The sequence below is a fragment of the Centropristis striata genome, chromosome 1 (assembly GCF_030273125.1).
Source record: "Centropristis striata isolate RG_2023a ecotype Rhode Island chromosome 1, C.striata_1.0, whole genome shotgun sequence".
Classification (NCBI taxonomy): Eukaryota; Metazoa; Chordata; class Actinopteri; order Perciformes; family Serranidae; genus Centropristis; species Centropristis striata.
Window position 1 is genome coordinate 17,203,333 of NC_081517.1, and position 13,405 is coordinate 17,216,737.

Genomic DNA, 13,405 nt, shown 5'->3' on the forward strand with positions numbered 1-13,405 from the left:
GAAAGCAAAACAACTTAACAAAAGCATACGCCAACATGTGAAAAGAATTTAACTTAACATGGTCTTAAAGAGGACTATTAGTTAGCTAACGATAATATGGAAAGCAGTTTATCAACGTTATATTGATGTTTTTGACATCAAAGCAGTGACAATTTTATGTTGGATGAGTATTTCTTAATTAGCCGTTTGTTAGCCTGCTGAAAGGTAAGGCATGCTACCCAAGTATCCTAGGTCAATGTTAACATAATAGATAATAATAATATGTAGCCTATATATATATATATATAGGCTATATATATAAATTATATTTTGAAAATAATAATATAAAAAAAATATATATATATTAAGTAAATTATTTATTTATTGTATTTTTAAAAACAACGTTGCTAGCATTAGCTAATGCGGTTGCTATATGGTTGCATTGCTTCACATACCAACCATAAAGTGCTTTGGCTGCTTAGCAACGCACAATAATTTAGACTTTCAGAGCCCTTAGATCAGTTAGCTTACCTAGCAGATATGCTAAATCTAGCTAGCAACTATGTGTTTGCAATACAGTACCTCTGTAATAACTAGTACTTGAGTAAATCAGTACATCTGTCTTTTGTAAATACCTTAACACCTAAAACAGGTGGGTATTAGTTCCTTCAAGAATATGTTCCAGTTGTGAAGGTATCATGCAGGTATGGTGAATGCTCCTGTAGGACTTTTTTGTGTTGTAACTTTAAGTCAGATTAATTTTGATTTTGATTAAGTTTCACAGAAGTCATATTTGTTGAAGGGTTATTGGTGCATATTGGTAAGTATTTGTGTCTGCTCCTTGTATTTTGACACAGTCTGCTTAAGAAGTCATAACTTCAACTGGATGGTTAATCAGAGTAAGTAAGAGGTCCTGGTTTTATTTCCTAATACAGGCAGTCCATCAGCGCTCTCAAGTGGGCTCCTGTGGATGTCTGCCCCCTTATTCACGGTAAGCTAAACACTGAAGTCCTCAAATGTAAATGTAATGCAGAGATAATAAAGAGAACAATACCCATATTTGATAACATTTGGGATTGTTCAGTCTCTTTAGGCTTGTGTTTGCTTTTCATTGTTCAAATTCTAAGGATCCACTGTCTGGCCACCATGCCTGAAAGTACAGAAATAATGCATTAATGTACTTGAGGTTAAACATGTGGCAAAGTGATTTTGAAAACTTATGAGGAAAACAAGTGACCCAGTTTGTCACTCCTTCGAGTTTCATAGAAGTCATATCAGTGATTTGTTAACTGTTATGTGACAATGGACGTAAATAATCTTGAATTTTGAAAATGAAAAATCAATGTAAACTTTAAACCCCACAGTTAAAAACATGTAATGGCCAACAGGTTGTTATCAAAATGGTAACAGTCACCCAACTGGTATTTTGCTACTTGTGGGATATTACTAGGATATGTAGATCATCCTATAAGCTACGTAATTCTTACAATATAGCCCTCAAATAGAGCCTGAAGAGGTAATACCAAGGGATACTTACTCAGGGGTCGTGTTAAGTCTGAAGTTGACAACAGCATATTGGGAATGCTCTTGTTTTTGAGGCGGATGTGGCTGGACTGTGCTGTAAAGAGGATCCGTGTGGTTCTTTGAGAAGTGGATGCTGCTGTAGTGAAGATCATTCTGCTCTGTTGGTTGGGCCGAGATGTCCTCATACACAGGGCCAGGGTTTAGCTGATAAAAGGCAGGAAATAATGGTACAATTGGAATTGTTACATATGGCAGCTTACATATACAGATATAGTCTGAGTGTGATGAACAAAATAGTTTTACAAAATATTCTCTTTACCTGCTCCAAGTTGTCTGCGGTTTCATCTCTAGCAGATTGTCTAGAAGTCCTCTTCCTTCTGGTTAATGAAATAAGTGAATGTAAATCAATATATGATGCCAGGTTAGTGTGTGAATGACTGTGTGAATGTCATTGCTCTGAGTCAAAGCCCAGTGTTGCTCACCTAAACCACAAGAAGACAGTGAGGGCTACTATAACCAGGAGAAAACTACAGAGTCCTGCAGCTGCTGCTGTTATCCATTTTCCTGTTTTACTGTGGACGGTGAGAGTCTTTTCATTAGAGCGGTTGCTGTTTTGGGTTTTGACAGCACAGGAGTAGTTTCCTGCATGCTGACTGCTGACTGGGTCTAGAACCAGGTGTTTGTTTTGGTTCTCTGTCAGGGTCAGAGGTCGACTGTTGAAGAACCAAATGTAGTTTGTGTTGTTGGTCAGAGGACAGCTGGTGCTGCAGGTCAGTGTGACTCTCTGGTCCTCTGTCACCACTGCAGAAGGAGTAAACTTCACCTTCAGCCCTGAAACATGGTGAGAGTGGTCAGTAAATGTAAAAGAACATTGTAATATCTCACAGGTCCTCATACCTAAACAACAAAATAGGTTGTTTGTTATTGTCTTCTAAAACAATCCATATATAAGAAAGTGTTTTCTTATCTGCTGCCTTTATGTTATATTCAATTGTCATCCTGCCTTAAGAAGACAGTAAAAGTAAAAAAAACAGTAGAATGAATACAATGCTTCAACATTGGTATGTTGAAGTTTTTGTGTATTGAATTTCACAATTGGTTTGATTAAGTTGACTTAAAGGCCAATTCATGCTAAATGGAATACATGAAGCATAATTTGGTTTTTCAGTGTGCTGACTGCTGGTAATACATGGTGTTGAAGTCAATAATTCACATGCAAAAATGAATCTAAAGAATTACCTGTGACAACCAAAGTCACTCCAGGTTTCCTTCCTTCTTCATTTTCCTGGAGTCTGAATTGGTATTCAGCTGAGTCAGCCTTCTTCAGTCTATTGATTTTCAGGAAGTGGTGATTATTCATGTTGTCTTCATACTCCACACGACCTGCCGGCTTCATTGGCTCTTCAGCTTCTTCCTTCCCACTTCTCTTTATTTTATACCATGATTTAGACCTTGTTGACATGAAGTTGACATGAGAATATTTACTTGAAATGTTCACTGAAGAGCGTTCCAGAGCACAGATCCTTCTGCTGACATAGTTCACAGTCCAGCAATTGCCATCTTCAGTACCTGAAATTTGATGTTTACTATTCTTAGCAACTACTACGTAGCAACTGCATTATAGTAGTCCGTTTCTGTTATTCTGTCCACATCCTGTGTTCATACTCACAGACTTCTGCAGAGCGCAGATCCTCAAAGCCTTTTACAGCACAGGAGAAGCTTTCAGCAGAAGTGATAGGAACTACTAACTGTGGTTTATTGGGCTCTTGAGCTAATTTTCTGCTCTTATGCCATATGAAGGCAGTTAGAGGACAGCTGGTGTTACAGCTCAGTGTGACATGGTCTGATCTGGCAGTAGGACTCCTTTGAACATGTACTTCTGTTGAGAGATGAGGAATACATTTTTCATCAGTTTTAGATTATTTTACTTATTACATAAGTTATTATGTATAAACTTAAAGCATGGTTAATCCAGAAAGAGACAAGGTGTAAAGGTGTGGTTATTGTGCAAACTTCCCAGCTCTCCCTTGTTCAGGACGTCGCCGAACGTCACTGGAGGGAGCTGAGTGGTCCGGAGTAGACAAGGATGAACACGAACAGATCAAACAACAGATCAAAGATCAAATCTGTTAAAGCTTCCCTGCAAGTAGTCCTGAAAGACCAAGTGCTCCCAGAAGAAGTCCTCATGACGGTCCTGATAGAAGTTGAGGGGATTCTCAACTCAAAGCCCCTTGGCTATGCTACATCAGACATCTCAGATCCCGACCCCATAACACCAAATCTCCTACTCAAAGGGATCCCCAGTGATGACGGCCGGATACGCACAGCTGAGGTGAACATTAAAGGGTCTACATACCGCGTTCCAAATTATTACTCAAATTGTATTTAAGTGTCATAAAGATTACATGTTTTGTTTTTCAATTAAACTCATGGATGGTATTGTGTCTCAGGGCTCTTTGGATCACTGAAATCAATCTCAGACACCTGTGATAATTAGTTTGCCAGGTAAGCCCAATTAAGGAAAAGCTACTTAAGAAGGGCGTTCCACAGTATTAAGCAGATGACCATTTCCAAGTAATATGGGAAAGAAAAAGGATCTCTCTGCTGCCGAAAAGCGTGAAATAGTTCAATGCCTTGGACAAGGTATGAAAACTTTAGATATTTCACGAAAACTTAATCGTGATCATCCTACTGTTAAGAGATTTGTGGCTGATTCAGAGCAGACATGGGTTCATGCAGATAAAGGCACAATGAGGAAGGTTTCTGCCAGACAAAAACATTGGATTAAGAGAACAGCTGCTAAAATGCCATTACAAAGTAGCAAAAATATATTTGAAGCTGCTGGTGCCTCTGGAGTCCCACGAACATCAAGGTGTAGCATCCTCCAGAGGCTTGCAGTTATGCGTTATTCTATCAGTTATTCTATTCGGCCTCCCCTAACCAATGCTCACAAGCAGAAACGGCTGCAGTGGGCCCAGAAATACATGAAAACGAATTGTCAAACAGTCTTGTTCACTGATGAGTGCCGTGCAACCCTGGATGGTCCAGATGGATGGAGTGGTGGATGGTTGGTGGGCGGCCACCATGTCCCAACAAGGCTGCGACGTCAGCAAGGAGGTGGCGAGGCATGTTTTGGGCTGGAATTATGGGGAGAGAGCTGGTCGGCCCCTTTAGGGTCCCTGAAGGTGTGAAAATGACCTCTGAAAAGTATTTGGAGTTTCTGACTGACCACTTTCTCCCATGGTACAAAAAGATTAACCGTGCTTTCAGTAACAAAATCATCTTCATGCATGAAAATGCACCATCTCATGCTGCAAGGAATACCTCTGCATCATTGGCTGCTATGGGCTTAAAATGAGAGAAACGCATGGTGTGGCCCCCATCCTCCCCTGACCTCAACCCTATTGAGAACCTTTGGAGCATCCTCAAGCAAAAGATCTATGAGGGTGGGAGGCAGTTCACCATCAATTCACCATCAATAGCCTCCCAGCAGCTCTGGGAGGCTATTCTGACATCCTGCAAAGAAATTCAAGCAGAAACTCTCCAAACACTCACAAGGTCAATGGATGCAAGAATTGTGAAGCTGCTATCAAATAAGGGCTCCTATGTTAAAATGTAACTTTACCTGTTAAGATGATTTTGATTGAAATAGCTTTTGATTTCAGTAAATATGACCTCCGAATGCTGGAAAATCCAAAAATGAGCAGTTTCAGTTCTTAAAAACCTATAAAATGTTATAAAACCCTGTCGTGCGTAATAATGTGGAACAGTGCATTTTAAGTTTTTTATTTTTGAAAAAATACTGTTATCATTGGGAGGTTTGTCCAATCACATTGGAATTAATTAAACTAACGGTTGATGACTTAAATTATGCTGACTGTTATTTGCATCAACTATTTAGGAAAATCGGAGAAAAAACTCAGTTGCATAATAATTTGGAACACAGTGTACACTCGGCCAGTGGCGAAACTCATCCCCCTGCCAGGAATGCCAGAGGATTGAGACTGCTCTTACAGAACAGCAGGGACCTTTGTGGTACTGCAAATTCACCAGGTGATTTTGGGGGCAGCTGTGCAAACTTCCCTGCTCTGCCTTGTTCAGGACGTCACCGAATGTCACCGGAGTAGACAAGGATGAACACGAACAGTTCCGAAAAAAAGTTAAGTGCGCCGCTGCTACTGCTATTCCTCGTCGGTGATCCAGCACACAGTTTCGTTTTTTAAAACCTCACGACAGTACTTGCTGTACTTTGTTCCCGTGTGAAGTAAGTAAAGAGGATAAAAACTCTGTCAAGTAGCTGCAGTTTTTCTTACCGAAAACTAAGGCCAGACTGTGTACGCCAGCATAGAAATATATTGTGTTCAGTTATGATGCCTTCAATGAAATACAAATTAAAAAAGCAAAAAGCAAAGAGATGGTGGTGTGAACACAAAATAAATCTATTGTGAAATAGATCTTAATTTTGAAAATGAGACTTCAAAAGTAATAATAGTGGATGTGAGCAGTTTGTGTGTGTGAGTTTTGTGGATCTTTGAGAAACTAACCTCTGGGATATGTGATGGAGCAGGGCTCATCCTCTGATCTCTGATAATAAGAACACATTCTTCCTTTAGCATAGGTCACACTAAAGCAGGTGGATGTGACAGAATCTGGAAAAAAGAGAGAATTAAGTCAATTAGACATTGTATTTCATAGGTTTTATAATTCAAGGTTTATGGGCACAAATAACACAAATATATTTGAAGGTGCTCTTCCACATAATCATACATTGCATTCCATATTTATCCAAATGTTTCAAGAAGCAGATTGTTGTCACTCACCCACTGAGACTTCAGGAGCTCTGAGGTCCTCGTAGCCTTTGATAGCACAGGAGTATCTGACTGCTTCCTCACTGCTGACCAGCTCTTGGTACCAGGGAGACCAGTCCTGATAGAGAGACTCTCCGTTCTTGTACCAGATGTAGACTGCAGGGTTTTCAGTCAGAGGACAGCTGGTGCTACACATCAGTGTTACTGTCTGTCCCTCTGTGGTGGGAAGCACCTTCACCTGCAGGTCTGACATCATGATGTATATAAATAGGAATTCATGCCTGGATTATTGTTAAAGTAATGGATTAGTGACAACCATTTTACCTGTAACATGGAGCTGAATTACACTTTGCTCGCAGATTCTTGGGTTGTCAGTAGATTCTTTGCAGCAGTACAACTTTGCATCACTCTCTGTTAGATTATTGATTTTTAGAGTAAAGTTGTTCTCTTCTGACATTTTGTATGTCACATGACTTTCATCTGCAGAGAGCTCCTTTAGATCAAGCCTTAAGCCAATCCATCGTCCCGTGTACCATTTCATGCTTGAAGTGGGATGTTGAGCTGAGCAGGGCAGATCCACTGATGAACCTTTTAAGGCACAGATGCTGTATCCTTGCCCCAGAATCCCTTTAACAGAAAATGTAATTACCAAACTTCCGGACAGGTTTACACACATGCAACATTATTTAATCAATCAATGATACTAAAAATATTGTAAAGGATCACACTGTCATACTGTGATATATCTTAAAAGCACATGAACAGCAGAATAAGTGAAAATCCTGGTAAATGCAGTTGGAATTTTCAGTTTGTCTTCACTGTAAAACCTTTTCCCAAGAACCCCACCCCGATCTTTTAATTTTCAGTTTTCAGTTAATTATATAACAGAGAAAAAAAGAATAATTCATACCTGAGATGTGCAGGATGATTCCCATAAACACACATACAGCTTCTGTCGAAAGCATGGCTGTTGTAGTCTTCAGCTCCTATCAGAAAGTTGATTGTATAATTCATATAATGTAATTACCTTGTTACAATCAGCAGCAGTCTTCTTACAGACACAGAATGAACTGTTAGCCAAAGGGTCAGTGGCAGACAAGCTGCATGCAGCTCTGACACCAAAAAGTCACTTCCTTCCTCATTATTATTCTGACTAAAAGAGACCTCTAGTGAAGAATCTATGTAATGCAGAAGTTATTTGATATCATTATTTGTCATTGAAAACTTTTTCTTATTTTTGCACAAAGAAATTAGATTAAAATACGAGAATCCTATGTGGGATTCAATTTAACGTATGATGTAAGCCAAGTCTGTGTGTACCCACCTGAGTATGTTGAGGATTTGCTTTGATCGAATATTAGAACTGTGTGCCAGGAAATTTGTTATTAGTATCAGGAAATGCCCCAATAGGTCATTATACAGGGTTAATACAAGGTCCTGTAGTTAGAAAAAATCTTAATCTAAAATTTAGTTTTCAAAGTTAAGAATAATACTTGACTTATATACTCCTTAAAAATGGTTCAGTTTTATATATATATATATTATATATTTTTTAAATTGTTTTTAGCATTTAACATAAACACAACGTACCCAAACATACATACATAAACAAAACAATAGTGATAGTAAAGTATTTAAATTTAAATAAGTATTTAAACAAGAATAAAATAGTAAACAAACAAGTAAACAAAAATAATAGAAATAATAATAATATTATTCAGCTATGGTCACAGTGCATATATCTGCTTTTCTCCCAAATGAAACATTTCTGTTGTAAAGTTGGTTGGAAGAGGAAAGTTAATTTCTTGTGTTTCTTGTGTTTGTCTTTCATAGTTAATGAGTCCTCTGTTGATACATTTCTCTGATAGTATGTTTTTTTATCATGATAATTTAATGCTTGCTAATTTCCAAAGTTAATAACCAGCTTGTCAAATAAACAAAATGATAATACAAATTGAGCATTGAGTATAAATTAATTTTGTGAACTTTATTTTAGCATTGATAGTTCCAATTTAGATGTAATCATAAAGGCTGTAGGAGTCTGGACATCTTTTATAGTTTATCTGAGCCTTAAAAAGCTGTGAACCCTGCACATATAGAAAGTAGACTTAAGTTCATTGTCCAACCCACAAACCATCAAGCCACTGACAATTGACAGGTAGCTCAGACAAGAGAAGAAAAAAAGAAAAAGGGAAGGAAATGGCACCTAATAACCAACAAAAGACCCTTCTTCAGAGATAGGATAATAGGGGAAAACATTTGAAATTATTAAATTAACAAATAATTGTAGAATTTTTTTTAAAGCTGTGAGTCTGTGAGAAAAGAACTGAGAAACTGCATGTGGATGTGTTGTGGTGGAAAGAATGAAGAGACGGCTGCAAACACAAAGGTGTGAACTTGTGATTTACTGCATGACACAGAGCACAGTATTTTTTAAAAACTTTTTCTAAATAAACATTTTAGTCACAGCTCCAAATCATCCAGAAAGCCAACATGCTAATTATACACTGCAATAAAGTGGTGCAACCAGCTTTTCTGGCAAAGTGATCTGTGCTAGAGATTAGATGTCAATAAGAGACACTGAGGGCTACGTCAACACAAAAGGCAGTTACGTGCACACACACAGATACATGCACACTCATTTCAATTGAAATGAAGAGAAGAAATATGTGCTCACTCTGATGTTTGCACCTTTCTCTAGCCTTACCTTGCTATGATATTGAGGTTATCCAGTCACTGACTGTCAGGGGAGAGTCCCTTGCAAAGCATTATGGGAAGTGTTGGTTATTTACAATGCACTGGGTTGATGGTGGAGTAGAGAGCATCTGTGTGGTCCTGAGAGAAGTTTAGTCCCCAATGCAAATGGTCTTCTTGCTCTGTTGTTGCTCTTAAGAAGACAGTAAAAACAGCAGTGCAGAGAGCCCTGAACTGGTCACATGCTTCCTCCGATACATGCGGAGTTAGCAGGCCCTTCTTGACACCTGACAGGGGGAGATTCCCACCGGTTCCTCTCCCCCCATCAGGCACCCCGACCGACCAGAGGGAGGCTCTATAGCGACCAGGATCAATGCATGTTTATGTGAGATTCGGGGGACACGGGGAGAACATGCACCGACCAGCGCTACGGACACCGGAGACATGGAGCTGGGGAACCCAGGACCTTCTAGCTGTGAGGCGAGAGCGCTACCAACTGCGCCACCGTGCCCCCTCAGAGTCACTTTCTGACTGATCTCTGTTGTATTCATTCGTTCATCATCCTTAACCTCTTATCTGCACTCGGGTTGAGGCGGGGTTCACCCTGGACAGGTCACCAGACTATCTCAGGGCAGACACATAGAGACAGACAATCACACTCTCATTCACACCTACGGTCAATTTAGAGTCACCAATTCAACCTAAGTGCATGTTTTTGGACTGTGGGAGGAAGCGGGAGTAGCCGGTGAGAATCCACGCTGACACGGGGAGAACATGCTCTCTCTGGTATATTATTGTTAATTATTATTTATTAGCATTATTAGTATCTGTTGGTATCTTCAGATCACTCCTCATGTTGCGTCTTACTGCACTTTTGCTTTTCAGCAGGAATCAAATTTTAATGAGGCTTTTAGTCACTGTTAGAGTGGATAATAGTGTTTGGGCTTTGCCAATGTATTTTATGCATAATGAATTGTAACATCCATAATATGTGATGAATTCTGTTCATCCAAGGTCCACTATACAGCCCTGAGTACTATTTTTAAGATAGGAGGCTGCAGTGTGAATGCCCATGCAGGAAAAGTGTTTTACATCTCCTCTGTGTGCTGCTGTGTATCTCCAGGTAAACCTACTCAGGTGGTGGTGAGCTCTGTGTATGTTTTCTGGCCCTCCAACCCTCTGGAGCTGGCCAAGAGCTTCGTAGGAGCCAAGGAGCTGGGCAAGATGCTGGTGGACTGCGTGAGTACAGCCAAAGACATGTAGATCTACGGCACCTGCTTTAATCACTCTGTGATCACAACAAGTGTCTATTTATTTCTAATTAAAAAGAAATGTCCCTCTCTCTCTGACTGGACAGTGTACAGACTCTGATGGCTGTGCAGTGGACAGAGCTGCAGCCTGGTGTGAAATGATCGACACCATTGTTAAAATAATTTGAATATTTTGTCTGTCTCTGTTGTCTGTCTCTGTGCGTAACGCAGGTCACTACCAAAGGTCACTATGTATGCATAATTCACTAAAACTTGGAGAGGTTTGAGTTTGAGTTTATTTATTTTGATTACATATATTTCATTGGCTTAAACTGATTAAGATTCTATAATCACAAAGAATGACATCCAGATGTATTGGTGCACAATTTTTACTGTGCGTGTGTGTGCATTTGTGAGTGTGTGGGTATGTGTGTCTGGAGAGAGCGGTGATCATGGGAAGCGGAATGGGAGTCCCGTGTGAAGTGATCTCTGTAAGTCATAACAAGGTAAAATGTTTGTGCTAACAAGTTTGTTAGTAGGTCAGGGCAAGGTCTGGTTCCAGCAGCAAGATTGTTGTCCAGGTGACATGACGTGGCCTTGTATTGATTAAAACTGGCGAATCAGCGGATGAAGAAGGCGGAACTTCCTGGAAGAAATTGACCAGCATGTTTTGTAAACAATTGTAAGGTTTTTAATGGGTTCGTAGGGAGAGAGACGGGGTTCAGGCTTCACGAAGTGACACCCGTCTGTGTGTATCAGGGACATGGAGAGTGAACCTGGAGAATCTCTGTAAAATGTACATTTTTTGACGTAATAAAAAACTGAGTTAAACTGAGAACTTGGACGTCTCCAGCTCATCATTCCCCATCAAAGACTGCGCAGAAATAATTGGTGAGGTTTTTTCCTTTTGGTGTCAGATTATTCAATTTTCAAGGTTTACTCATGCAATTTTTCTAACACCATCTACCACAGGTCAGCTGACCATGCTGCATTTTAGTTCTCATTTACCGCTATCTCTGCTCTGTCACAACTCTAATTCTGTCTGCCTTCTTCCTTTTTTCTGTCTAAAGATCATCATTACTCTCTTTCCTCTTTCGCCCACTTCTCTCTGTCTCTCATGTCCTCTCACACAACCATTAGGTTAACTTTATTTAGACACATGCTACAATGTGTAGTGTTTATTGACAGATATGTATAGCTGACAAAGGGTAAAATTGGGTGGCTGGCATTTGTCAGTTTGAGAGGTCAAAGTCTCAGTGACTCTTAGTAAAAAAATCATGTTGGAATTTGAGCTTGAGCATCTGTCAGCGAAGCAAAATACGCTACGCTAAACTGCATATGAAGAACAAAGTTAGCTATTGAGACCTGATCGTATTATTGCCATTTTTTCCTGATAATAATTTACTAGCAGGCTTAGTTGTGTAAATATTACTTCTCCATTTGACAGATTTCAGTCAACAGGAAAGCACACATACCACTAACACATTTTAACAGCAATCACTTAGTCATTTCTGCCCTGACGCACAGAAATGTGCTGCCCACTGCTCCGAAGCATGGTGTGTTCACTTGTGTGTAAGAAAGGAAGGCTTAAATGCAGAGTTGAAAGTCCACATTGTGGGACTAATGAGGGAATTTCTATCCTAATAAGTTTATATTAAACGAAAAAGAAAATAGCCCACAGAGCCCCACATAGCACTATATTCAAACACAGATCAATGTTGTCTATTATTTATTTTATTTACATCTGTAGTCATCTAAATTGCTTTATTATTTTTTACTTTAAAGGCTGTAAGACAATGACTGTGTTTTTTGTCTTTTGTGCAGATTGAGTCCCCAGCTGACTCAGGAGGTGATGCTGGATGAGGTGAGTGATGCGGTCCTGGTGGACATGCTGTGGGAAACCCAGATGTACCTGTACGAGAAGAGGGAAACCCTCCAGTCCCTGGCAAAGGTGCTACTGGACAAATGAAAGCACAAGAACATCCAAAGGAGAGGCTGCAAACATGGAACCATGAGAGCAAAAGGAGATGGAGAATATAATGAGGAAAGGAAAGTCAAAAAGTGATTGTAGGCACAAAGATTGGTGAAAACTTGTGTCTGAAACAAGACTGTAATGTCTGTGTTTGTTTGCTCTTTCTTTCAAACTCCTCAACGTGGTCACAATGACTCGTATATATTCTCCGAAATGTCAGTACACAGTAGCAAAAGTGTGAATGTGTGAAGACAGAAAAGAAAACCGTTGAAGAACAACTGACTTAATGTAGACTATTGCAAGGCAACTTAGCATCATGTGACCTTATTGCTGACCTTATCACTTATCATGTAACCACAATAAGTTTAATGTTTGTACATAAACAAGTGAAGAAGAGTGTAGTGTTACCTGTTCTTGATATGTGAATAAAAGGGGAGGAAGTGGTATCAACCAAATGAAACTGGGACACTGTCAGCTAAATGTCTTTAAAAAATTGTAACACTTCTTCTCATTCCTCCTTCTCTTCTTCCTCTTTTTAGTACCGCCACTCATTATGCAGATTGTTTCATGTATTTAAAGGGACCCTGCAGTATGACTACAAAACCTGCAGTATACTGTAGCCCAGCTTGGATAATGGTGATCGTGAACCAGTTCTGCCTTATGTGTCTGGGCCTCACATTTATACTGTTTCCTTTCATCTCTCCACAACACATTTTCAAGCCTTTACCACACAAGTCATTCATCTTGACTTTAAACATTTAAACAATTTAAACAATTAACTTCACACCTGCTCATAACTTGCTTGCACACATTGTCACAACCTGTCAGTCTACTGTAAATGTGTCTTTTGAGTGCAAATTTAATGTGAACTGTCACAACTTGAATTTTTAATTTACTTGAAAGACAAAGAAACAGAAGACTTACTGCTACTTGCACAACCGTAAACTAGAGGTTACAAATTATTTCTTATGTTTTTTGTATTTCAATTAATAACTGAAGTGTATACTTGTATGGTAATAAAATATATTAATATGGATATGATTTGTATCTGTGACATTTTGTCTCTCGTGTGGGAGTCACACCCTTGTTGCTTAAATCTGGTTTGTAATCTGTAAAGCTGGGCCTGACTATTTCCCTATATTTAACCAAATATTTATTGTGGCCATTAAACAATTCAG

General features: G+C 39.3%; 1 protein-coding gene and 1 long non-coding RNA gene across 2 annotated transcripts; one reads left to right on the forward strand and one right to left on the reverse strand.

Annotated features, from left to right (window-relative positions):
- Positions 1–1,981: 1,981 nt before the first annotated feature.
- LOC131974332 (carcinoembryonic antigen-related cell adhesion molecule 21-like) lies at positions 1,982–3,596 on the reverse strand. Its single transcript, XM_059336596.1, has 2 exons — positions 2,743–3,596; positions 1,982–2,334 (listed from the first exon to the last, which is right to left on the reverse strand). Exons 1-2 carry the CDS (start codon positions 2,963–2,965, stop codon positions 1,982–1,984), a joined length of 576 nt encoding a protein of 191 aa, XP_059192579.1. The 5' UTR covers positions 2,966–3,596.
- Positions 3,597–11,033: 7,437 nt separating this feature from the next.
- Positions 11,034–12,462, forward strand: LOC131971597 (uncharacterized). The gene is made up of 2 exons (XR_009394393.1): positions 11,034–11,146; positions 12,080–12,462. It is a non-coding gene; the product is annotated as an uncharacterized LOC131971597 (long non-coding RNA).
- Positions 12,463–13,405: the final 943 nt, after the last annotated feature.